We start from the raw sequence: 27,214 nt of genomic DNA on the forward strand, positions 1-27,214 counted from the left end.
ATGTAGGGAGTCACATAATAGTATTTTATGCAACCGTTGTATAAGAAGGGTCACAATGTGAGCCGGAGCCGAAGGCGTAGCAAACAAACCCAAAGTATACAACTAAGATAAGCGAGCAACCTTCTTACGCGCCCGGCCCGTAGCCCGACTGGTCAGCGACATCTCGTAACTCATGAGGCCCAGGTACTTGCTTCTTGCTAAATTAAATTTTTGTACAGTTTCTTCTCGATTTTGGCCACAGTAGCCTATGGAGACTAACAAGCAACGCAAAGTGGCCTTCGTAGTCTATGGCTGTTGCTATATTACGGGTGTCACATGCGCGTTTCTGACTTATGAAGCAATTGTTTCTACTATGCAACTAAATCAATATTTTGTAAGTTGGCAGCAATGCACTTAATTTGAAACTGTACGTTTGATTTTTTTTTAGGTTGGTAGCTATAAATCATAGGAACGATATAGCGATTTTAAAGCACAAGTGATGTTATGAGGAATAGACAATATAGACTTTTCTGCAAACCTTTTATGTATGTTCTTATATTCGTGTTCATGAATGTATAATTGACAAATAACAGTAGAGTTGGAAAACTACTATATCGCTTTACGCATTGTTAGGTTCAGGAGAAAAAAATAAGGGGTAAAATTTTTGTGAGCCTTACCCATATGTATTTTCAGGCGCCTCCAGCGGCGGCGTGCGCGTGCGCTGCGAGCTGCGCGGGCCGGAGGCAGCGGTGCGCGTGCGGCAGCTGCGCGTGCTCGGCGCGCCCGCCCCCTTGCCCGCGCCGGCCGCGTCACCCGCCACAGTGCTGCACGCGCTCGCAGAGGCCGACACGTTGCGCGTGTTTCGACTTCTTACCTCACAGGTTCAGTATACCTATCACAATCCAACGTCGTAATATATTTGTGAGTCGTTCCCATTAGCAGATTCATTTAGAATTTGTCAAATTTGTGCCTCGAATTTGGCAGCTAACTGGTTGTCAAAAATGACGTTTGTCAATTCAAAATGATCAGTTACTTTCACTTGTTGTTGTTTTCACTGTTGTGTTAGACTGATCAGACGACCAGTCTGGCCTAGCGTTGAAAATGTCGGAAAAAAACAAATGATTCTTTCGGGAATTTATGAAATATACGTTTTTTTCCGTTTTTTTCGGATTTTTAAAGAAAAAATACAATAAGTCACTACAATTTATTTAATATCATTTCTATTCTTATATCATTACTCTTTAGAGCAAAATACACATTTGGCTATTTTTTTGTTGTTTACCTCGGTTGTATCCCAATGTCTCCAAAGATCGCTTTTTGCACGCGGCATTATAACGCACTTTTGAAGATCACTAAGAACTGTTTTTCAATATGAGTACTAGGTAAGTGGTAATACTATAACAATCTAAGTGCCGTATTTAATTACAAATTAATCCAACTGATAAGCGTAATGAAGCCACACGATTGTGACAATTGAACTGAACTGACACCGATGTCAATATTGTCAATAATCATTTACCTACACACCAGTATTAAGAAAAATAACCGATTGAAACCTTCACGAAAAAAACGATTAAAAAGTTTTTTTCGGATAAATTGAAGCGGTAAATTTCATGATTTTTCCGTAAAAATCATTAAAAAAACGAGCCGTTTGGAAAGAAACGGGATTCTTTCCGGAAATTTTCAACGCTAGTCTGGCCTAGTGGGTAGTGACCCTGCCTATGAAGCCGATGGTCCTGGGTTCGAATCCCGGTAAGGGCATTTGTTTGTGTGATGAGCACAAATATTTGTTCCTGAGTCATGAGTGTTTTCTATGTATTTAAGGATTTATACTCGTATATTACATATATCGTTGTCTGAGTACCCACAACACAAGCCTTCTTGAGCTTACCGTGGGAGTTAGTCAATCTGTGTAAGGATGTCCTGTAATATTTATTTATTTTATATTATATATTTACTTTAGCTGTCAAAATTGGGGGTACGATTTTTTATTTACGGCTCTTGGCCTGTAGTCAATCTCACATATTTTATGTTAACCTCCATTACAGCAACATTAGCGATCCCTTAGGCTTAGAACACTGTGATGAATCGCTTGCGATTTAAGAACCCCAAAAAGTTACACGTACGGCATGCTTCATAAGCACACCTGTACAAGACGGCGCTTTAGTAAAGCTTAGAACGCATTGCAATTCATTTTCTTGAAGCATGCCGTACGTTACACTTTTTTGCGGTTCTGAAACCGCAAGATATTAATCGCAGTGTGTTCTGAGTCTAACTCGGCGCCGTCTTGTATAGGTTTTCGGTAAACTGCTGGAGTGGGAGCAGAGCAGTAGCGAGGCGGGTGGCGAGGTGCCGGCGGCCGAGGAGGCGCTTGTCGATGACAGCGACCTGCGCGAGCATGTCGTCGGCATCCTCTTCGCCGGCCACAAGCTCACCTCACTACAGCGTCAGGTAAACCATTTGCACCTACCACACACCCGTCGACGCAGTTAAGCTCGTCTATTCTGTCTATTAATTATTCAGCATACATTTCAGTAGGAAAACATAGGAGAGTTTATGATGATGAAAGCGGACCACCGTTGATGCGAACAAGCGGTGTTGATGTTGATGAAGGGATCAAATAATGAGGGTTATTGATTCTTCTTTATGTCGTGTGTAGGCTGCATAAAGGTAGCTTTTTACATGCTTTTTATTAACTTGCAAGGTACCTATGTGTGTAAGGGTTAATCTTGCAAGTTAAATTTGACCCACTTTCCGGTTTCCGATGAAGCTGAAAATTTTCGTAAGTCGGATAACAGTGCAATATTATGGAACCATCGAGCTGATCTGATGATGGAGACTGGAGGTAGCCATAGGAAATCTGTGATAAAACAAGGCAACCTAATAATGTTTGGGTTTTTTAGAATTGTCTCGATGATGTCTTATTATGTTTCAGCTAGTGTATTTAGTAAAGTTATCAATAAAGTTCAATATTTTCTATACAACAACCGGGCAGGGTAGTGCGAGCCTAAATTTTCATTTATTTGAACTAGAATTTAAATATTAGTCATATGCTCATATTTCTCAAAATACAAGTGAAAAGCAGGATTTATAACTCTAGCATATTTATTATAATAAGTACATATTGACTTCTTTCTTTTTCGATTTTATTCACGCTCCGTTCGAGACCGATAAATTGCCTCGGATAATAAGGGCTGTTTTACATTATTGTAAATACTATTTATTGTTTCTGTGTAAGCAGGTGATGTCGCACATAGTGTGCGCCATCGGGTGCGAGGCAGCCCGCGCGCGCGACGACTGGGAGACGGTTCTGCTGTGCGCGAGGGACGCGCCCGCGCCGCACCACCACCAGGACAATTACTGCTTCGAGATGCTCTCTCTGGTCTGTCTTCATAAAACATCATATGTATCCGCTATTCTTGCATGAACGCCGTACCGTGTGTTTTAACATCAGAAAGAGAAATCAGCACTTTGCTCACGCATGATCCCTGCGTTTAGCGTTTGAGAAGTTTCGCTGACTGTGTCTGCCTATTTGCACTTGGCAGTCAGAGGCGCAGGACTTTTAAGCGCACTAAATTCGTCTAAACAGTTACTCTAACATGGAGCCGAGCGCACCCCAGATTCGCAAAGTGAGCCGTGGCAAAATGCCGGGATAGCACTAGGAGGATGATTACAGTTACTTATAACGTAGTGGCCTTAGTATGTAAGTTTACTTGATTTGTTGGGAATGCCGTGTGCGAGTGATGACGTGTGTGTATGGATTGTGGATCGCTCCTTGATGAAACGGCCTCACTCAGAAACAATTAATCAGTGAAGAATATTACTAGTGTTATTTGATTATAGCTCCTGGCTTTGAGCGGAAGTGCCGTGGGGCGTGCTCATCTCGCTCAACGAACGGAGTTGCTGTCGGACTTGCTTTCACTTCTGCACACTGGCAGCGAACGAGTTCAGAGACAAGTAAGAAGTTATATTATGCAATTATATTTTTTTATACCACGTCAGTGGCAAACAAGCATACGGCCTACCTTAAGCAATCTCCGTAGCCTATGGATGCCTAAAACTCCAGAGGTGTTACATGCGCGTTACCGACCCTTTAAAAACCTGTACACACCTTATTTAACCTTTTGAACGCCACGTCTATCGCCCGCGGCGCGTAATCGTGAACCTTGTCGTTACGCATGAAGGTTAATAATGGGCTGTAGCCAGCGCGCGCGTCATTTCACGTCTTTGGCGGTCAAAAGGTTAAAGAACCCCACTATACTATTTACCAATTTATATACACTATATTATTTATATCTACTATTTTTAGCAAATTACATACACAAATATGAAGAGTCGTATAATAAACTGAACATCTTTGTTTCAGGTTATATCTTTATTGCGGAGAATTATTATAGAGATACCGCCACAAAAAATGTTAGCAGCTGTAAACTACGGCAACGATTTAACAGCAAGGTATTTAATATTCTCAGTTTCTGTCCTAGACAGCGTCTGTGTGTAGTTTGTAAATTGTTCTTTAATAACTCTGCTTGTGTTTACATCTAATAGTAGTATATCACAAAACAGAAACTACGTAGAAACTATAATGTCCGATTTTATTCTCAAGCGGCCCACCATGAATCAATATGATATGCAACTCTGTTTCAATTAAGAATGATTTCACTAAGCTAATTTGTACTAATATTAGGACAGTACTACGCTAGAAGATAAAAAGACAGTTTTTTTAACGTTCGGTCAGCACATGAGTGACAGTAGTCTATAGATGTAGACATTATATTTAGCGGACATGATTTTTATTTGAAGGGTGACGCTGGTTGAGCACCTGGTGTGCTACCTGGGCAAGGCGATCACGCTGCAGGTGAAGGTGAAGGGCGCGGCGGGCGCCGCGGGCGCGGCCACGCTGGGTGGCAGCGTGGCGCCCGCGCCGCAGGTGCCGTGGTTCATGCGCGGCGACACCACCAAGAAGCACGCGCATCTCGTCGCTAAGCTGCTAACTGACATGGCTGAGGTTTATACTTTTACTAATTGGACCTTTCCATTGCAATTTTCAGTATTCGTACAACCATCAAATAATTGTATATTTAGCCATTAATGAAGCAGAAACTTTAAATCCCTAATAATATTTTAGGTGTAAGTTTCTCATAGGTACTGAGTTAGGTTATAGCCACATTACTCTGCGACATAAGTTGGGGCTGAGAGAGGTCATTTACATGTTAAGTTTTTTTATTTAAATTTCCTTTGCGTTAAAGAGCAACTTTCCAAGTAGTTATATTAGTCTGAGGTTCTCGATTAAGCCCGCCGTCAGACAGACTTACCTAAATGATCCGCCCGGATAAAGTAAACAAAAGAGTCATGTTTATTTGAGTAATGGGGCTTCAAATGTATTAATTCTAAGAAATCTACCGACCCCCCCCCCCCCCCCCCCCCCCCCCACTGTCCTTAATATGTACTATTACGATAGGTAGTTTATAAAAGTTTGGGGAGCGAGACCTGGTCATTTGTATAAGTAGTAATGTAGTATTATTAAGAAGTGCCGACGTTGCTTGGTACAGGGCAAGCTGTCAGCGGCATGGGGTACGGAGACGCGCAGTGCGCTGGTAACGCTGGCGGGCGCTGTAGCGCACGTGGCGGAGCCCGAGCGCCTACCCTCGCGCTGCGTGCTGGCGCCAACGCTCTGGATGGCACTCGCAGCGCTCTGTGTCTGCGACCAATCACATCTCGAGCTGTATGTGCCATTTCTATCGCTTAAATAAAGATGCATTTATCAAACTTACCACACTCGCTGCTAAGTGATTCTAGTTCTTATACAAAGTTTATAGTACTATCTATAGTACCTGTGCCACTTTTACCTTAATAGTAATGGGTAAGTGTATAATGATGTCATTTATTTTAAGTTATAAATTATGTTGTAGAAAATAAGGAACTTTCAGTTGGCATATGTAATGTTTTTGATATTTGAATGAAATCTTATTGTAAATGTGAAATCAACTTCACCGTCTCAATTTGGGCCGTAGCTTCAAGCTTTTAAACAGAAATCTACTCAAGTATTAATCACTATCTAGGTGTGTAATATTATTTTCATCACACTTCCTCGAAAAATATCTTATTTCATGCAGGTGTACTGAAGGATTTGTTCCCACGAGAGTTATGGATTGTGAATAAAAAACTTTAACTAGGGAGTTATAGCGTTTTTTTAAATGATGTCACTTATTCATACAAACCAAGTAGCATAGATAAGTTTTACTTTTAAAATACTGACGTTTATAATTTAATATTTTTGTTTATGTTTGAAATTATTTAATTAGATTCATTTAACGGCCGTTTAAAATATTTTTACATAATTTTCAATCGTGGCCGAGTGCCGAATAGGTCTGTGCCTTCGATGCCTAACCTATCAAGAAATTACAAAATGGCGGACGAAAGTTTGATATGTCACCGTATTTAAGAATAATTTCTTAAAATTTAGTATTTTCTTCGCAAGTGTGATGAATCATATTGTGTGTAACTCCGGGGGTAAGAACATTGCAAACCCGGGTCCTTAATTCCTTCCAGCCTGTCTGTCGGGAATTACCACCTTCATATCCAAAATTTCACTTACCCCCCGCGTTGCACAATGTACTATTCTTAATCGTTCATCGTGCAGCAGTGGCGAGTCGCGTGAGTCCCGCGGGCGTGAGACGGCGGGGGAGACGCGGCCGTACTGCGCGAACCACGACGACGGCGCTACCGTCGCCGTGGTGGAGTGCCGCGTCTGCGGCCCGCTGTGCGCCGAGTGCGACCGTTTCTTGCACCTCAACCGCGCCGCTCGCACGCATCACAGACAGGTATACAACTTACCTATTTTAAAGTACATTCTACACAACACTTACTATTTGTGAGCAACTTGCTTACGTCGATATACTATAGTTTGTCAAATCTTATTTCTAACATTTGATATTTGTCTATTGAAGTTAGTGATGAGACGTATCGTTTGTCAAGTCAAGCGATTATTAACGAATTGGTCAAAACGATTTTACAGCCGATTTTTGCATCCTAAACTACACGTTAAAAGTACGGTTATAGTTAGTTCGTTTGTATTATTTTATTAATTAAACTTTTTCCACACTCGCCCCGGAGGGCAGGGGAGGGTAGATAAAAATTAACTTTACTCTGTAACCTACATATCCTAAGTTCTCCATTAATTATGCCAAATTTTCCATACATTTGAATCTAATTTTCTTCAATTAAATGTATACCACGGACAATTAATAGTTAATTGAGTATTTTAGCGCGTTTATGAATAACGCCACAAGTCACTACTAAGTGATGAGTATTATTACATAAAGAAATCGAATTTGAGAGTATATGTACCATTTCTTTATGAAATGAAAAAAGAATCTATAACCCTTATTTATATTTTATTATCAAGATTTGTAAAGAGGAAGAGAGCGCAATCCGTATTGACATCCACGAGGGATGCGGGCGCGCGAAGCTGTTCTGGCTGTTGTTGCTGGTGGACCGACGCACGCTGAAGGCATTGGCCGAGTTCCGCGGCGTGGAGACGTGCGCGCGCGCCGAGCCTGCGGGCGGCGCGCCCCCGCTGGCCGGCACGTGCCGCTTCTGCGGCGCGCAAGGCAACTCCGGCCTGCTCGCTATCGGGAACGTGTGTGCAGATCATCAGTGCCAGGTAACAAGCGTCTCTTACCCTTTATAGATATGTAAGTTGTCGCCCAGCTCGGATTTCATACTCGATGGTGAGGTGTGGATAGCTGTTTAAGGAAAATCGCTTGGGGGTTTTATATTTTTTCTCAAACATGCAATGACATGTTGACATGGCTTACTTCAAAGGTCCGGAAATACTACATATCAGGTGCGATGAGTGAAGATGATATGTAAATGAATTTCATACAGCCTTACACACCTAGTCCTGTAAGGCAATCTTATTTTGTTTTTAAACGTCAAGTTATGGCACGTCTTGGCATTCAACCATAAAAAATCTATAAGCTAAATTATGCCATTATGTTTTTTTCTTTTTTGTGTTTGTTTATTATTATTTCAGGGTTTCTGTAGCCGCCGTGCAGGTCAGGATGTCGACGACTCAAATAAAACTTCGATTGATAATAAAGTGAAGTATAATCTTCCAAAAGGTACTGGTTTAGGGTTCTTGCCAAAACGATTCAATGTAGAAAAGTGGGTTTTGATAGTATGGAGGATGATGAAAGAGTGATTTGCGATATTTGATCAGTTCAAAAGGTGGTTTTAATTCAGGTGCCTTTAATTGGCCGCGTTAGAAAATATGTGGAGCGCTCCTATTGGTGCTTTTGAAAAGCCTCCGAATACTAGCCGAGCCCGACGGGTGCGTTTAGCTACTGCATTGATTTTTATACAATAATAAGTTGCATTCGCAAAAGTTTCCTTAAGGGGAATGAAAATTTGATTATTTTTGCGCTACGACGCACGGCTTAGGAGATACAGCTCTATAGTTTTTTTCTCAGTCATGCAAAAATCTTTATAGGGCTGTATCTCCCAAACAGTACGTTATAGCGCAAAAATAATCTAATTTTCGTTCCCCTATTGTTAACTCCTACAGTTGTAATAAAAAAAGAAAAAAAAAATAAGCGTAATGGTGTGCGTCGTAGCGCCAAAATAATCTCATTTTTGTTCCTCTTTATTACCCCACGCACTGAATAATGAAGAATAATAAGTCGCAGTGGAATTTAAAGGAATATATTTGATTTGTAAAACACAGATGATTGACGGTTGATTGTACAGACATTACAACAACAACGGTTTCATAGCAACCTACCAACACTTCCTCTCAAGCAACCATCCATCATCATGTGAACACCCGCAGCATCATCAAGCACTCAAGTCTAAACCTAAACCAGACACACACCTTTCAAACTTAACGCGAGGCAATGGCTTAGTTAAGACATCGGCCAGGTTATCTTCAGTCGGGATGTACTCCAACTGAATCAACCCCTCATTGACGCAATGACGAACGAAATTGTACCTAATATCAATATGTTTCGTCCGCCGGTGAGAAACAGGATTGTTCGCCAACGCCATGGCGCTCTGGTTGTCTACAAACAACTTGATACTCTTAGAGTGCCCCTTTTTAATCACGTGACTCACTAACCTCTGGAGGTATACAGCTTCCTTGGATGCTTTAGATAATGCGACGAATTCTGATTCACTTGAAGAAAGTGACACGCAGTTCTGCTTTCTGCACTCCCAGGATATCATATTTGGTCCAACTTTAAACATGTACCCTGAATAAGACTTTCTGTCTCTTATGTCGCCTCCCCAGTCAGCATCAACGTAACCTGTAATTAAATAATTGTTACGTTTACCTTTTGACTTCCGAAATAGAAGGCCTAAGTCACATGTTCCCTTTATGTAACGTAGAACACGCTTAGCCGCCTTCATGTGTACAAATCGGCAACATGAATTATATTGAGCTAAGAAGCCCACAGCCGCCGAGATATCGGGCCTCATGTTACAGGCTAGGTAATTCAATGCACCAACCAAAGACTGGTATCGTAATTGTTCTTGGCGATTCAACTCCTTACCACCCCCATCTGCCAAAACCTTATGCAGATCCAGTTCTAGCGGAGTTTTTACTGGTTTGCATTGATCCATACCATGATCCTTTAGAACGGTTTCGATAAACTTCCTCTGATGTAGGAAAAACGTACCTTCTATTCCTCGTTCTAAACTCATGCCTAAACATTGTCGAGCTTCCTCTAAATCCTTCACTTTGAAGTATTTCCGCAAACCGCTCAACAATTCCACCTTACTATTAATATTTTCAAAAAATATTATAAAATCGTCAACATATAGACATATGAAAATATCGTCTTTAAAATATAAACAACTATCGTACTCGGAACGTTGAAATGACATTGACAACAAAACATCATTTACTTTTTCGTTCCACGAGCGACTTGCTTGTTTAACGCCATATATTGCCTTTTGCAATAAACAAACTTTTGATTTCTGACCTTCGCTGTCAAAACCTTCCGGTAATCGCATATAAACTTTTTCGTGTAAATCGCCGTTTAGAAACGCAGTATTTACATCGAAATGATGCACCTGTAAATCATTTTCTGCAGCCAACGCCAGCAATAACCTTCGAGTCGATCTTCTTACGACGGGAGAAAATGTTTCAAAATAATCCACACCGTACGACTGCGTGAAACCTTTTGCAACAAGTCTGGCTTTGTATGTCAGGTTTCCATCGGCGTCATACTTGTACTTGTATATCCATTTATTTCCTACTACTTTGGCTTCTGGCGGTTTATCAACAACCTTCCAAACGTCGTGTTCCTTCATAGACTCCAACTCACGTTCCATTGCTGCTTGCCACTCATGACTGTCAGGTCTCTGTAATGCCTCCTTGTATGATCGGGGCTCTTCCTCTATATTGCAGGTACTATGGTAGCAATATAGCCCGCAATGTGCACTATGTAACCTATTCCGTAGAGGATACCTAGGTTCTGCTTCATTGTGCATATCAGCTACTCTTGGTTCTTCGTTACGATCTTCAATGAATAAGAAGAATAAGAAGAATAAGAAACCATTTATTGCCACACAAAATACAATGTTTCACTTAAAAATAATAATAATAGGCATGCGCGGCAAAAGGAACGGACTCAGCGTACGCTGCGTCAGCCATTTTATTACAAATTGATTGCGCAGCGCTGATTTTCAGTCCGTCCCCTTCACTGAACCACATTGATATGACATGCGGGTTAATGGATTTTTTGTTTTATTACCAGAGATAGCTAGTGTATACAATTATAGTACGAAAAAAATAAAGAAATTTTTATTACAAGTGAAAATTTAATATTTTAATTTGGTATTTACTTGATATTGACAACTGGTTACATTTATAACTCAAGTATTTTACTGAATAGGTACAAACAATGCCATAGTCATAAGTTTCGTTCATTGAAACGTACAGCGATAAGTAATAGTACTTTTTGTATGAGAGAATACTTATAAATAAAATAAAATAAAAATACAAACTTATAAACAACAGGAATAGTAAGTGTCCAAAATATAGCACAACACCATTTTAAATAATTATATCCTCTGAGGAAATTTGGTAATTTAATAAAAGTAAGCTCAATTTGCCTTTAAAGGTTGCAAATGACCGGTTCTTGTCCAGAAGCTTCATTGAGTACTTCGGGCTCAGCTGTACTAGTAGTTTCCGCGCAAGCTTCTACGGGTACACCAGCTGTGTCCGAGCTCTCTACAGCATCTTCATAGGACTCCTCTGCCATTGACGTATTCGGAACCTTTGAGGAACGACCGATTTCCCATACAACATCATTATCTTCATCTTGAACAGTCCTCTGAGATGATTTTAACTTTACATTTGAACCAGTATCTGATGCCTTTAAATCAGAACCTTCAATAAATGTAACATCTCGACCTGTTATAATCTGCCTAGGATTGCTAAGATCTGCAAAGCGATAGCCTTTAGTATCTTCGCAATAGCCGACGAAAATATATTGCTTTGCCTTAGCGTCCCATTTCTTTCTCTTTTCCTTTGGAATATGCACATAGGCCGTTGAACCAAATACTCTTAAATGATCCAACCTCTGTACTTTCCCTGTCCACAGTTCTTCCGGAATCTTTCCATTATTGGCGCTATGAGGCAGTCTGTTTTTGACATATACAGCTGTGTTACAAGCTTCCGCCCAAAACTTCTTATTTAAGCCTTTATCCATAAGCATGGTTCGTGCCATCTCTGTAATTGAACGCAGGGACCTCTCCGCGACCCCGTTCTGTTCTGCCGTGTAGGGAACTGTCAACTGGTGCCTTATTCCCTTGCTGGAAAGAAATGCATTAAAATCTTTATTAATAAACTCGGTCCCATTGTCCGTCCTCAGTCGTTTGACTGTCAAACCTGTCTCATTCTCCACATGTGTCACAAAATCCTTAAAGAAACTCAAAGTTTGTGACTTTTCCTTAAGAAAATAAACAAACATTTTCCTAGTGAAATCATCCACAATTATGAACATGTAATGAGCACCTCCGTAAGAACGTTCCGACATTGGTCCGCACAAATCGGCATGTAATAAGCCAAGTTTGTCATCTGCTCGTCTTGCTTCACCCTTTGGAAAAGGTAATCTATGTGCCTTACCTCTTATACAAGCGACACAAGGTTCCATTACGCTTTTACCTCCAAGTTCGATCTGTGTAAGCTTCCGTAAATCACTCAGATTCACATGACAAAGCCTCCGATGCCAAAGCGCCAACGAGTCCTCAACCTGAACTGTAGCCAAAGCCCCTTCTATAACAGGAAAACAGTCATCCAACTTATAGATACCTGAGACTTCACTAGCAGTCACCACAAGTTTACTCGTAATTTGGCCTATCGACCGGTGAAACATCCTACAACCATCAGAATCAAATATCAACTTCCACCCATTCTGCACCAACTTCGATATCGATAAAAGATTAACTTTCAAGTCGGGTACATAATAACAATCTTTTATAGGTAACAAAACTCCTTTTAAACTTACCATAATGTCACCCTTACCCTCACTTGACATTTTGTCATCATTCGCACATGTCACAACATTCTTATCAGTTATCATAAAGTCTCTAAACCAGTGCTTCTGAAAACTCATGTGGTTCGATGCACCGCTGTCCAGATAAAACGACGAGGGGCTGAAGGAATCGTGTACCGATAGTGAACAGTGTAAAGCAACTTTCTTCGACTTTGAAGAAACCGTTGATACGCCTTCGCTATCCATTTCCTTCACCAGCTTCGGGCAATCTGACTTCTTGTGACCCTTCTTGCCACATCTAAAGCACTTGAGCTTTAATACTGAATGTTGACCTTGTTTCTTTGCTACTAACGCCGAATTCGCAACTGATGAATCATTCGAAGAACTCTGGCCGGAATCCTCTTGTAACAGCTTCTGACGGACATTTTCAGAGGTAAGCTTCATACCTGAGTGTTCTAATGCCATCCGCAATGGTCTATACTCATCAGGTAGACCTCTCAATAGTACTACGGCTATCAAATCGTCATCAAAGCTCTGATTAATCTCTTTCAGCTTTTGAGCGTGGCTCATCACGGATGCAACGTATTCATGCATAGACTTGTGATTTTCTAGCTTTTCATCCAAGAGATTATTCATTAAAGATATCCGCCGGTTAATACCTTTATCTTCGAATATAGCTGCCAACGCGTCCCACACCTCCTTAGCGTAAGATAGATTTTGCACATACGGGTACAGATGCGGCTCCAGATGTAGACATATTAACGTGAAAGCCTCCTGATCCTTCTCTATTTCTGCAGAATCTTCTTTATTCGGTAGTGTTGACGTGTACTTGAAACATTTTTCGCGAACGAGTAGCATTTTAATTGCGAACTTCCATGACGTATAATCTTCTAATCCGTTTAATTTGGTGACAGAAAATTTTGTAAACTGGGACATGACCTGAAGAATAATAAGTCGCAGTGGAATTTAGAGGAATATATTTGATTTGTAAAACACAGATGATTGACGGTTGATTGTACAGACATTACAACAACAACGGTTTCATAGCAACCTACCAACAAATAACCTATCACATTAGGACATGAAACAATCATCATCATCCTATTTTTTTTATTATTATTTCATTGCAAGTTTGAGAAAAGCACTATACAAATCTTGGCGAGAAACGGGGTTGCCGGCCGCGTATCCCTATTCGACCTTGCTACGCTCGGCTGTCTATATCGACTTGGCCTGCAACCCTTCCTTTCCCGGCCTTTATAGTAATGTAGTAATAAATCAGGGATTGCCTTCTGAAGCTCACGAAATGTCGTTCGATTCCTGCAATTTCATTATAAAGGTCAATTATCTATTCATATTCTCACTAATAAAGCTGAAACGTTGATTTCCATATTAGGAGCATGGTCGGGAGGCGTGCGTGCGGGTGCTGGCGTGCGGGCACGCGTGCGGCGGCGTGCGTGGCGAGCGCGCGTGCCTGCCGTGTCTGTTTGGCTGCGGAGCGGGCGCGGGCGCCGCGGCCGGCGCGCCGGTGCCGCTGCGCCAGGATGCCGACGATATGTGCATGATCTGCTTCACCGACCCGCTGCAAGCCGCACCCGCTATACAGGTACATATATACATCAATTCAGTTCAATGCATTTATTTAACAGGTGTTACATACAGATAATTAAGTGCTCCACTTTTTGCCATATTGTGGGGCATACAAATATTTAACGCGAGTGGCGGTGTAGCTCATGCGATTCAAAGTAATTGTCATCATCAAAATAATACATGTCAACTATTTATTTATCTATCAATGTCAAAATTATAATTGTTAAATGTCAAATTAAGGTCTATGTTTAAATTATATAATTTAGATAATATATTACCAATACATGCATCAAAAAAAGTTCGCTGTCATTTAGATCTTCACATATGTCATAGTAGCACTTGGTTTTCAATAAAGTTCAATTTTTAATTCGATTTATTCATTGTGTCTGAGTTTTTACTATAAATAACTTTCAACTATAGAGATAAATATTACATAATAATCCATGTTTGCTATTTCCTACTAACTTGGTACCTAATTCCTAGAAATGTTGTCAGAATGCAATAAGGTCGAAAAGTTCAGTTTTATATTTATAGTTAGGTATTTACTCATAGTAACATTTTAAAAATAGTAATTTACTATTTTGAAAATATTTTATGGACAAAAAATTTGGTAATATTCTTGCTGAAGTTCCACGTCAAGTGCCTACATATAATATGATATATTTGGCTTTTCTTCTTTCACCCGTTCGTCTCTTATTCTATTTCTACAAATCACAATATTAGCTCTCTATTCATTGTCAACAGTTAAAATGCGGACATGTGTTCCATCTGCACTGCTGTAAAAAAGTTTTAGCCAATAAATGGATTGGGCCCAGGATTACTTTCTCGTTCTCCATGTGCCCCATATGCAAGGTAAGTAATGTTATTTTTAGTATCATTTTGCAGTTGTATAGTGTGAGCTGTATACAGCCCCCTCCGTTACTTAGAAATGTAGTTAACATTAGTAAAGATGGCGACGATTTCTATAAATGGGATCCGATAACCTACTTTTGCGCAAAATTGACTAGCGATTGTGCAAACTACTTCACCAGATGTCACTATAAAATTGGTACAATTTAAAGGCATGAATACAACATTAAGAACGTTGCACATACCTCGTATGTCAAGACATATCTTTATTCAGTAAAGCAAGTATGTTTATTGTTTTCAATTTGGTATACAAGATAATAATAGACTAGGTGTTGTAAACTTGAATTCTTCTTCTTTTTACCTTTGTGTAAAAAGCTGCATTAGCTTCGTCTTCTGTGACTTGTGTCTCAGTCTGATTTAGAACTCTTGCATGTGCGCATAACTGACTTGCCTAGTTCACAACTGAGCGTTTCTTCTTTGACCTTAACATCCAACTGGTTTTGAATTCAAGATATTTCGGAGGTAAAGTAAGGACAGGTAAAGTGCACATTAGGAGCATTCCTGGTAATTTCGTCTCGCTTTCGAGCTCCGTAAACAATTCGCACCAGATATTCTTTAAAATAAACACATGCGATGCGTAATGACGTCGTGGTTCGGGTACTTCTTGTACTAATGAATTTCAGGCATAGGACGTATATCCCGTCTACGCACGTACCTCCATAGATGCACTCTATGTCGTCTAATTTGTATCTTGCGGTATCAAATTGCTCAAATCCTGGGAGAGTGTCAGCGGAAATGTTTGTCGTAAATAAAATGGAGGATGGTATTTTCTTCTTACCTTCCAAAATATCTGAACCTCCCGGCATTGCCTTGAACCACAAAATAAAAAATAAACAGAAGGTCCGTTCCCGATGTTCTTGAAAATACATACATCAACTTGCCCGACTCAATATGGTTGCTTCTGTATTAATTTCGAATTTTAAAAAGCAGTAGGTAATATAAGTTTACAGATATACATACATCGGTTCGTTTATAGGGACCGTGCGCGTTGGAGGGTCTGCCATCTTGTGGCCTGAATCGGAACCATAAACATGTACATTTACACGTCACGTGTTTTCTTGTGCATAGTAGGTTCTGCCATCTTGTGGGCTACATCGGAACAATAAACATCACATTTACGCCTCGCGCCAAAAATCTGACGGCTCCTGTGCTGACTCCTACAGTTCATGCACGCTCCCTATACATACATCTTATCATGTTTACATTCCTTAGAGACTGCTTAGATGTTAAAGAGCATAAACATATCCATTAAACGTCCCGACACCACACGTGACGAAGACTGGAGCGTAACAACTTGTTACAACTAACTACTAACAAAATATAACAAACGTAGTGATTATATGCTCTTTGGATATAACTATGATAGTGATCCCACTAAAAATAACCGGCCAAGAGCATGTCGGGCCACGCTCAGTGTAGGGTTCCGTAGTTACTCTTCCGTCACAATAAGCTAAACTGGAGCTTAAAGTATAGTAAAATGTTAACCAAGGGATGAAACGGTACCTTTCACCCGAGTTAAACAAATAGGCAAATTTGCATAATCAGTACCTAATTAAAGTAAGTCTTTTTACTATGAAGGGAAAACTTTTTGCGATAACTCAAAAACAGCTAAACTGATCATGTCTGCTATAGTTTTCATTTAATGTCTTTCTTAAGCTCTACTTCCACGATTTTTTTCATATTTTTTGGACGTATGGTTCAAAAGTTAGAGGGGGGGGGACACATTTTTTTTTCTTTCGGAGCGATTATCTCCGAATATATTCACTTTATCAAAAAATGTTTCTTGAAAACCCCTATTAGTTTTGAAAGACCTTTCCAATGATACCCCACACTCTAGGGTTGAAGCGAAAAAAAAATTTCACCCCCACTTTACGTGTAGGGGAGGTACCCTAAAAAAAATTAAATTTTTAGATTTTATTGTACGTCTTTGTCGGCTTTATTGATTCATATATCCATGCCAAATTTCAGCTTTCTAGCACTAACGATCACGGAGCAAAACCTCGGACAGACAGACAGACAGACAGACAGACAGACAGACAGACGGACATGGCGAAACTATAAGGGTTCCGTTTTATGCCATTTGGCTACGGAACCCTAAAAACATAAGTGAGCAACGCGCGCGCAGCCCGACTAAGCTCTGCCCGAGAGTGCCCGAGAACGCCTGTAAATGTAACGTCTGTGTGCGTAAATATCACGTTTGTGTGCGTGCGGCGAAAATGGCACTTTGTACTGAGCGAACTCTGCTCCGGCGCCTGCTTGAACACTGTTAAAATTTTAAACCTCCAGGTTTTGTAACACTAGAACTATTGGGATTCTAATTTCCCTATTTGAATTTGACTCGTGTTTAATACTTGCTCCGATTTTACTCTGCTCTGCACTTTAAAATTAATAGAAAAATAATAAGTTAATATCAATCATATCTCTGTTTACATTTATTTGACAGTAAACAACAGTTGCTAGGTAACAACATTATGAATAAAGATAGGTCTTGACATACGAGGTATATGCAACTTCTTAATGTTGTATTCATGCCTTTAAATTGTACCAATTTTAAAGTGACGTCTGGTGATGTAGTTTTCAGCCAACTTTACGCAAAAGTAGGTTATCAGATGCCATTAATAGAAACCGCCGCCATCTTTACTAATGTTAACACGTTTCTAAGTGTTGCCCCCCTGAGTTGTTGTTTTAACTTAAGTGTCACGGTTTTTCTTCTCATATTGTCCGCATTTCTCTCATCTGATTGGAGGAAATGACCCACGGTGTAAATGCGCAAGCACTTTTGGTTCAATGATTTACTTTGGTTCGGTTTTATATGTTAATTAGGTGTTTAGAATATTATGAATACATAATTAAACAGTTAAAAATAAGATAAAATGATTTTTTATTTTAAATTATTATAGGAGGACATGTGCCACTGGACACTGGAGGAGCTACTAGCGCCAATCAGAAGGCTGCGCGAGGAGGTGCGGCGCAAGGCGCTGATGCGGCTGGAGTACGAGGGGCTGGCCACGCCGGCCGGCAGCGCAGCGGGCGGCCGCGCGCGCACGCCCCAGGACCCCGCCTCCTACGCCATGGAACGATACGCGTACTACGTCTGCCATAAATGTGGCAAGGTATAGTGAATGGAAAAATACCAGGATGAAACACTTGAGAAATAGTATAGTATTGCAGAGGCCGGGAAAGGGCAATTCGTGGACGAGTTTCGATTTCGTCGGACGACGCGAAGCTGAATCTATAGTGCTTTTCTCCAATAATGCGAGAAAATCAGGTAAAATAATGATAATTTAAACATGACCCTCAACTCGCATCAAAAACGTCAAAAACAATTTCCCTCTTTACGTAATTATTCTTTAAAAGTTAAAGGCACAACTATTCTGCCATTCAGTACCATTCAATATTCGCTCATTCAATATATGTGCAATATAAAATGTATTTGCACGCATGAGATCCTTAAAAAAATATAGAAGTTAAATAGTCTTTGATTTTATTAAGCAGTATTCGCACGATCATACACGTCGGTCTTACACGACTCTATCCTATAGCTTGAAATGATGCTGACCTGCTCGTGTAGACGTAGCTCGCAGCTATATTAATTGGCTGTATGCATTTTTCTTAGTGCCCTAAAACACGACAATAATGGTTTGAATTTTTATAATATGAGTTTGTCCATAACGAAGAACTTCCCGTACTATTTTTGCTACAATAAGGTAATATTTCCGAGCATATTGGAGAAAAAGGTCTTTTTCTGTATTGTTCTATACTTTTTTAGGGTTCCGTAGTCAACTAGGAACCCTTATAGTTTCGCCATGTCCGTCTGTCTGTCTGTCTCTGTCCGAGGCTTTGCTCCGTGGTCGTTAGTGCTAGAAAGCTGAAATTTGGCATGGATATATAAATCAATAAAGCCGACAAAGTCGTACAATAAAATCTAAAAATTTAATTTTTTTACGGTACCTCCCCTACACGTAAAGTGGGGGTGAACATTTATTTTTGCTTCAACCCTACAGTGTGGGATATCGTTCAAAAGGTCTTTCAAAACTAATAGGGGTCTTCAACAAACATTTCTTGATAAAGTGAATATATTCAGAGATAATTGCTCCGAAAGAAAAAAAATGTGTCCCGCCCCCTCTAACTTTTGAACCATAGGTCCAAAAAATATGAAAAAACCTTGGAAGTAGAGATTAAGAAAGACATTAAATGAAAACTATAGCGGATATGATCAGTTTAGCTGTTTTTGAGTTATCGCAAAAAGTTTCCCCTTCATAGTAAAAAGACGTACAGTTCATCCATTGGTTAACAATGTACCATACTTTAAGCTCCAGTTTAGCTTATTGTGACGGAAGAGTAACTACGGAACCCTACTCTGAGCATGGCCCGACATGCTCTTGGCCGGTTTTTTTTAAACATGTATCCACTAAGACAAATGCAAACAGCCAATTAATATAGCCGTGGGCTGCATCTACACGACCCGGTCGGCGTCATTTCAAGTTATAGGATAGTCGTTTCGTGTAAGATCGTGCGAATATTGCTTAATAAAATCCAAGACTATATAAGTTTTATATATTTTTCAAGGATCTCATGCGTGCAGAAACATATTAAACTATATATGGCAGAATAGTTGTGCCTTTAACTTTAAAAAATAATTATAGACGGATTTTTTTGACGTTTTTGATGTGAAGGTTCGATTTGAGAGCTGGGGGCCTATCGCGAAAACCGAAATTCACAAATTCCGGGGATATTTCTCTTTTACTCTTACTAAGACGTAATTAGAGTGACAGAGAAAAATGCTCGCAATTGACGAATGCGACAATTGATGCTTAAATTATGATTATTTTACCTAATTTCCTCGCATGTTTGGAGAAAAGCACTATATATGCTTCGGCAGGAACTGCTATTCGTGGACTCGTCTTCTTTGTCGGATTCCGCTTCACGTCGTCCGAAATAATCGAAACTCATCCACGAATTTCCCTTTCCCGGCTTCTGCAATGATGTACTATTTTTGTAGACAATACAGTAAATGGTAATGATGGGTATAATACACAAATCACGTTTTTCTTATTTGAGTCTTAAGTACAGAAATATTAATTTACCTATCTCGTCTGTAAGGATGCATCGTAAAAAATGCTTTTTGGTTCTCTTAAATCTTAACGGCTTTGTGATGTCTGCAGTGTATGCCCCGCCACTATTAGTAAAATGTATAATACTAAAAAAAGAAAAAAAAACATTTTATTAATTGTAAACATAAAAGCATTTCCATTTTTTTTTAATTAAATACTCGTTATTACTTTAGAAAGATCAACATCTTTATCAAAGAGTCAATAAGAGTCAAATTCTAATATAAATTCGTACTTCGAATTTGACCGCTGATGTAAATGACTGAGTCGTACGGCTGTATAATTACATCACGCGGACATTATGCGGTAACTACGAGGGTTGATTGAAAAATTCGCGGCCTGGCCGATTAACAAAAAACTTTTTTCTGCCGCCATTTTGAACTGTCATTATTCAACTGTCTTCCCGCGAAATTTCAATTGGCGTCTATATTTAAAAGCGATTTTACGGCATGTTTAAAGTTACGTGTCGGTAGATATCGTGAAAATGGAGAAATTAGAGCAGGGTGCTGTGATTAAATACCTGCATAAAAAAGGATTGACATGATGATATGCAAAGTACATTAGGGCAATCCTGTCCATCATATACGATGGTGAAAAAATGGGCAGCTGAATTCAAGCGTGGACGAGATAGTATCGCAGATGAACCTCGTCCCGGGAGGCCAACAACAGTGACTAACACGCACAATGTGGCAATTATATGCGAAATGATAACATCGTAGGCATCTCTTATGAAAGAACACAAAATATTATAGTCAACGAATTAGGTTTTTCCAAGGTGTCGGCGAGATGGGTCCCGAGGCTTCTTTCAGTGGAACAAAAAATCGCTCTCCGTACTAATTCACGTGAATGTCTAGATCTGTATGAAGCCGATACTCAAGACTTTTTTACAGATTTGTAACTATGGACGAGACGTGGGTCCACCACTATACACCAGAGACCAAACAGCAATCGAAGCAGTGGTTTCTTCCTGGATCTCCGCCTCCCAAAAAAGCCAAAGCAATTTTGTCGGCCAATAAAGTCATGGCATCTGTTTTCTGGGATGCAAAGGAAACAATAATGGTTGACTATCTCCAAAGAGGTAAAACTATAAATTCCGACTATTATTGCGAGTTATTACGCAGATTACGCGAGGCTCTGAAGATAAAAAGACCTGGAATGTTGACAAAGAAAGTTATCGTCCACCAGGACAATGCACGTGTTCACACGTCATTAAAATCGATGGCGGAGATTGCCAAATTTGGGTTTGAATTATTGCCCCACCCACCCTATTCACTCGATTTAGCACCATCGGACTTTCATCTGTTCCCCAATTGAAAAAAAAAAACATATGGGTGGTATGAAATTTTCAAGCAACGCCGAGGTCCAAGCTGAGGTGGATGCCTATTTTGAAGGTCTCGAGGAAGGCTTCTTCAAAAGTGGTGTAATGGCTCTGGAATCCAGATGGAACAAGTGCATTCAACTCGACGGGGACTATGTAGAAAAATAAAAATAAATTAAAAAACCTCTGTTTTGTTTTTAATATTCAGGCCACGAATTTTTCAATCCACCCTCGTATCAAAAGATGACGCTTGATAATCCTGTAACCACAAAACATACAACGCCATTTCTTTCAGCTTTCAAACTAGGGGGTACATCTCTTCAATTAATGACTTCCTTTAATTATTGAATCGTTCTACATTACTAATAGGGCATTTCTATTTGAAATTTTTCCCTGCAACTTTTGTGTAAGAATTGGGAATTTTCATATTATTTCCATTTACAATTACGAGCTCTTGACCCTCACTGAGAAAAAAATTACCCCAATTATTTTAGTCCATTTGGTTACGTTTCAATACATCCATCTATGATCGTAACAAAACGGACAAGCTAAAAATTTATGGGACACTTTTTTTCTCGTAATAGGATTGAAAGAGCTCGAGACTTAGTGGAAATAATATAAAATTGGAAAATATGAAATGCAACTAGGGGTGCCACTTTAAATAGAAACGCGCAATAACGAGTGGTTGCACAGGCGTATTTCGGCGGGCTGGCGCGGTGCGAGGCGGAGACGAGCGGCTGGTGGGAGCCGGCCGAGCTGGTGTGCGGCGCCTGCAGCGACGTGGCCGGCGCGCGCACCTGCCCTAAGCACGGCGCCGACTTCCTCGAGTACAAGTGCCGCTACTGCTGCTCGGTACACACTCTCAATCATATTGATCAACACTTTTTTTAACCGACTTCAAGATTTCAGAAGGTGGAGGTTCTCGATTCGGTTGTATACATTTAAAAAAGTCATATTTGCTGAAGTGGAACTGCTGATACTGATCAGAATGGAACTCTTCAACGACGCATTGTTCCCGCTTGGCGATTTGTCGTCTTCGTTATGTTTGTTAGGCGAATTAGGTTTTCAATACTCATTTTTTATGTTTCTATCCTATTTATTAAATAAAACTTGTGCTTAAAAATAACTGCTATCTATGTTTTTTTTCTAATAATTATCTGGTGCTTTATTTCATGCATGTACCAGTAGTTTACGAGTTAGAGAAACCATATCAAGGCTGGTACGGCACACCACTATCTAGATATAAATAAATAAATAAATAAATAAATAAATAAATATTATAGGACACTATTACACAAATTGACTAAGTCCCACAGTAAGCTCAATAAGGCTTGTGTTGAGGGTACTTAGACAACGATATATATAATATATAAATATTTATAAATACTTAAATACATAGAAAACACCCATGACTCAGGAACAAATATCCATGCTCATCACACAAATACATGCCCTTACCAGGATTTGAACCCGGGACCATCAGCTTCGTAGGCAGGGTCACTACCCACTAGGCCAAACCGGTCGTCTATAGATAGGTAGATATCTTCCCTTATAGTATAGTATCTGTGCCCTGACCTGATGTGAATCATGATGAGTCCTAGTCGCTTCCCTGGATAGATTTAGATTTATTTATTTCATAACACAGATTACATTATAAATTGCAGGCATGTCAATCTACAAGTACATATTATGATCGTCAAAACAGATATACAGAAACATAATCAATAAAATATCAATTCAGAAATTAAATAATTACAGGATACTAGGATTTTAAAATAATGTCAAAAATAGTCAAGATAGTTTCTCCTGTAGAGGATCGTCAAAATCTATACATACATCGTTCATAAATTCACTAACAGAATACACTGGACCTCGTGTTCAAACTGTAGTGATAGTAGTGGTCGACTGTAGCTTTCATCCTTACAAAAGATAGAGATATTGGTTGACTGCTTCTCTAGCCTACATACCATAATGTTGTGTTATTGCAGGTGGCCGTTTTCTTCTGTTTCGGCACATCGCACTTCTGCAACGCCTGCCATGATGATTTTCAACGAGTCACCAACATACCAAAGCATCAATTACCCCAGTGCCCGGCAGGTATGGAACATTTCCAACAGTCACCAACATTACCAAAGCATCAATTACCCCAGTGCCCAGCAGGTACTGAACATTTCCAACGAGTCACCAACGTTATCAAAACATCAATTACCCCAGTGACCGCCTAGTACGGATCACACCAAAGCATCGATTACCTCTGTGCCCTGCATATACGTCAGGTTCGGAACATACCAAAGCATCAATTACCCCAGTGCCCAGCAGGTACTGAACATTTCCAACGAGTCACCAACGTTATCAAAACATCAATTACCCCAGTGACCGCCTAGTACGGATCACACCAAAGCATCGATTACCTCTGTGCCCTGCATATGCGTCAGGTTCGGAACATACCAAAGCATCAATTACCCTAGTGCCCGGCAGGTACGGAACATACCAAAGCATTAACTGCCCCAGTGCCCGGCAGGTACGGAACATATCAAAGCATTAACTGCCCCAGTGCCCGGCAGGTACGGAACATATCAAAGCATTAATTGCCCCAGTGCCCGCCAGGTAGGGAACATTTTTTTAAGTGACCAGTGAGTAGGCGCGGTTGGTTGAGGTTCGGTGGAAACGTATATTTTACATAGCCAGCAATTAGGCTCCGGTTTCCTTAACTGAATGGTACAGGAGAGATATTTTTTGTTTTTTAGAGTTCCGTACCTCAAAAGGAAAAAACGGTGCCTTTATAGGATCACTCGTCCGTCTTTCTGTCTTGACTGTCTGTCTGTACGTCAGTCTGTGCCTATTTGCTCTGAGACTACTGGATTAGTTACGTTGAAATTTGGTACGTATGATATATGTTTGTAGCCCAAAGAAGGAACGTAACGTAAACAAATGAATTTTAAACATAGGGGGCATTTTAGGGGGTAAATAAAAAAATATAAAAACCAAAATAAAATGTGAGTACCGATCATGTCAACGACCAATTCCTAACAATTGTTTATTCGGATGCTGCGCAATCCTTCGTCCTTTTTTTGACGTAAACATTTTATTGTATCCAAATTATATATATATTTTTGTATCTTTTGGATTCTTTTTTGGCATTTATGTGGTTAAATCATTTATGATTTCGTAATCCTTTTTTGTTGTTTACATTCTCCTCTAGATGACGTTCGACTTCTGTTATCAATGAGTACTCCTCGTCAGTAAGATAAATTAATACCACTAAAAATTCGCAACATGGCCAAATATAATCTTGTCACGCTTTAAAGTATAAACGTGTATTCTATTTATTCATTTTATTTATTTAAACTTCATTTCACAATACATGAAGAGTACAAATGGCGGACTTAATGCCAGAAAGCATTCTCTACCAGTCAACCATGAGCCAAACCGAAAGATCCTAGAGTAAAATGACAAAAAATATCACAAAATTATACGTACATAAATAATATGATATATAAATATACATACATATATAAATATATACCCATTGTGTAAGATCATAATATGTATGTACATAGGTCCGAAGGGCGAGCAGCTACCGGGCTCATCGGAGGAGTGCCCGCTGCACGTGCAGCACCCGCCGACCGGCGAGGAGTTCGCGCTCGGCTGCGGCGTCTGCCGCCACGCGCACGCCTTCTAGTACCCACTGCTGCCACACCCACCCTCCTACACTACTACACTCCTCACTCACTTCAGTACTTACTATTTTGAATTACGTTTACGAAACATAACGCATAGGGAGCGTGCATGAACTATAGGGTACAGCACAAGGGCCGTCTGTTTGGAGCGCGAAGTGTAAATTTCATGTTTAAGATTCCGATATAGGCCCAGAGGTCTACCCTCCAACGTGCACGGGCCTTATGCCTAAGATTCGTTTATCAACCAGAACCTCTTCAAGACTTGTTTGTTGACTTGTCAGGTTTTGTTACTTTATTCTGTATTTGTCCTTTTGTCCACTTCAAGAAGCAGGCTTAATGGGAATAACGAGTAATTAATACGAGTTTTGTATTCCTAAGTAGTAACCATTGTCAGATACATCAACGCCGATAAGGAAGTAAAAATATGAGTAGAAATTACAGGTTCTAACGTTTTCTACTGTCATTGACGTTCAATGCATAATAGCCACTAGGAATTGAATATTAAAATGTCATTATATTAGTGGTCAGTTATTGAAAGTTATTTTTTTTTCTTGAAAAGCTTTTAAACTACTTACATCCATCACAATGGTTCCCAGTAATCGTAATGTTTTCTTCATTACGTGTTTACTTGCAAATCTTGCTCGTAGGTAATACCATAATGACAACACCCGAATATGCTTAGGCTACAATTATAAATACAAGAGGAGTAAGTAAACTTGCACCTGGCTATAAATTAATTTAAATTTTAACCATTTTCCCCCCTAGGGTTAGAAGTCTGAAATATCACATTTTATTATTTATAGTTTTTTTCAATAGTTATTATTATGGTTACCTATTTCCTTTTTTACATCTAGAACCTAAAATGAACTTAAACCCGAAAATGGTAAATGGTTAGTATTATCGTTTTATCGTAAATACATATTACTTACCTGCTGACATAGAAAAGGTACTATAGATAGGTAGTGGTAATGAAATGAGGCTGGTAGAACTGTACTTGCGTATTTAGGTACCTATATTTGTTTATGTGATGAATTTTTACATTGATAATTATTTTATTTTTGTATTAAATCAGTTAAATATTAGTAAACACTACAATATCATTTTAAATATAATACGTGTATAAATGATTAAATATGATTAAAGATTGGAGTTGTAAAATACGAGCATATTTCTAGTTATTGTTACTTTTACTTTACATCATGTAAATCAATGTTGTTAAAATATAAGTGTAATCCCACTAGGCGTCTGTTGAGAGGTAATATTTATGTTACATATAACTTGTTTGAAACTAGCTGTCATGCACTTAAATGATTGATATGCCTTTTGCAGAGATGCCGCTGTTTATTTAAACAGGTATAGATATAATGGCCGACGGGAATCGTGTAAGTGCATGTAGTCTTAATCAATTGACAGATATTTTCGGGTGAAGATCTAATCGTGCATATAAGTGTTTATAATTGCGAAATTTTGACTGAATTAAAGCGGTAGTTGTAGCTAGTTTAATATTGTTACACTTTTAGTCTATTTTGTTTAAGGTAATCTCCTATTGGTAGTAGTAGTGGTAGCGTAAATAAACTTTTTATGAAGACGATACGAAATTACTTCTAGCTGTACTTATTGCACCGTTACGATATATAACTGAAACACCAAAATGGTGATTTATTTTGTGTAAAACGATATAGATGAATATAATTATCGTCGTTTATAAGCCTTTTACACTAAAAACATGAAAACAAAATCCTGACGAAGGAGTGTAAACATTATAAATAACACTGTGTCTTATTTCACTTATTATAACGCAACGCAATGCACCTAGGCTCTATATCTGTAATTAAATTGTGGAATATAAATTAGTTGTAAAGCTATTTTATCTACAGTAAATAAAGCTTATGGTGAAACTCATCATATTAATTTTATTTCAATCCATGTAACAAGACATTCTGAAAACACCCACCAATGAAAATATTCTACAGTTTCACATGTCGGTGTCAAAAACTTTTAGTCACTTGTCATTATAGCAGAGACTAGTGAATATACAAAATGGACAACCTCCATACAACACCGCATTACTCGCGAGATTTTTACTATTTTCCCTTTTAGCATATATATAATAATATTAGTTAGGGT

At 39.4% G+C, this 27,214-nt stretch overlaps 1 protein-coding gene across 1 annotated transcript in view; it reads left to right on the forward strand.

Annotated features, from left to right (window-relative positions):
• Positions 1–26,989, forward strand: part of LOC133527150 (E3 ubiquitin-protein ligase MYCBP2) — a 185,246-nt gene extending 158,257 nt beyond the window's left edge. The window contains exons 60-74 of the mRNA XM_061864048.1: positions 673–860; positions 2,275–2,430; positions 3,221–3,361; positions 3,823–3,936; positions 4,346–4,434; positions 4,783–4,987; positions 5,532–5,704; positions 6,623–6,803; positions 7,388–7,645; positions 13,876–14,085; positions 14,814–14,921; positions 17,879–18,091; positions 22,101–22,259; positions 23,396–23,504; positions 24,968–26,989. Of these exons, the coding sequence (XP_061720032.1) occupies positions 673–860; positions 2,275–2,430; positions 3,221–3,361; positions 3,823–3,936; positions 4,346–4,434; positions 4,783–4,987; positions 5,532–5,704; positions 6,623–6,803; positions 7,388–7,645; positions 13,876–14,085; positions 14,814–14,921; positions 17,879–18,091; positions 22,101–22,259; positions 23,396–23,504; positions 24,968–25,089 (2,426 nt within the window). The 3' untranslated portion in view covers positions 25,090–26,989. The remainder of the gene's footprint in view (positions 1–672; positions 861–2,274; positions 2,431–3,220; positions 3,362–3,822; positions 3,937–4,345; positions 4,435–4,782; positions 4,988–5,531; positions 5,705–6,622; positions 6,804–7,387; positions 7,646–13,875; positions 14,086–14,813; positions 14,922–17,878; positions 18,092–22,100; positions 22,260–23,395; positions 23,505–24,967) is intronic.
• Positions 26,990–27,214: the final 225 nt, after the last annotated feature.

The sequence above is a fragment of the Cydia pomonella genome, chromosome 1 (assembly GCF_033807575.1).
Source record: "Cydia pomonella isolate Wapato2018A chromosome 1, ilCydPomo1, whole genome shotgun sequence".
NCBI classification, from domain to species: domain Eukaryota; kingdom Metazoa; phylum Arthropoda; class Insecta; order Lepidoptera; family Tortricidae; genus Cydia; species Cydia pomonella.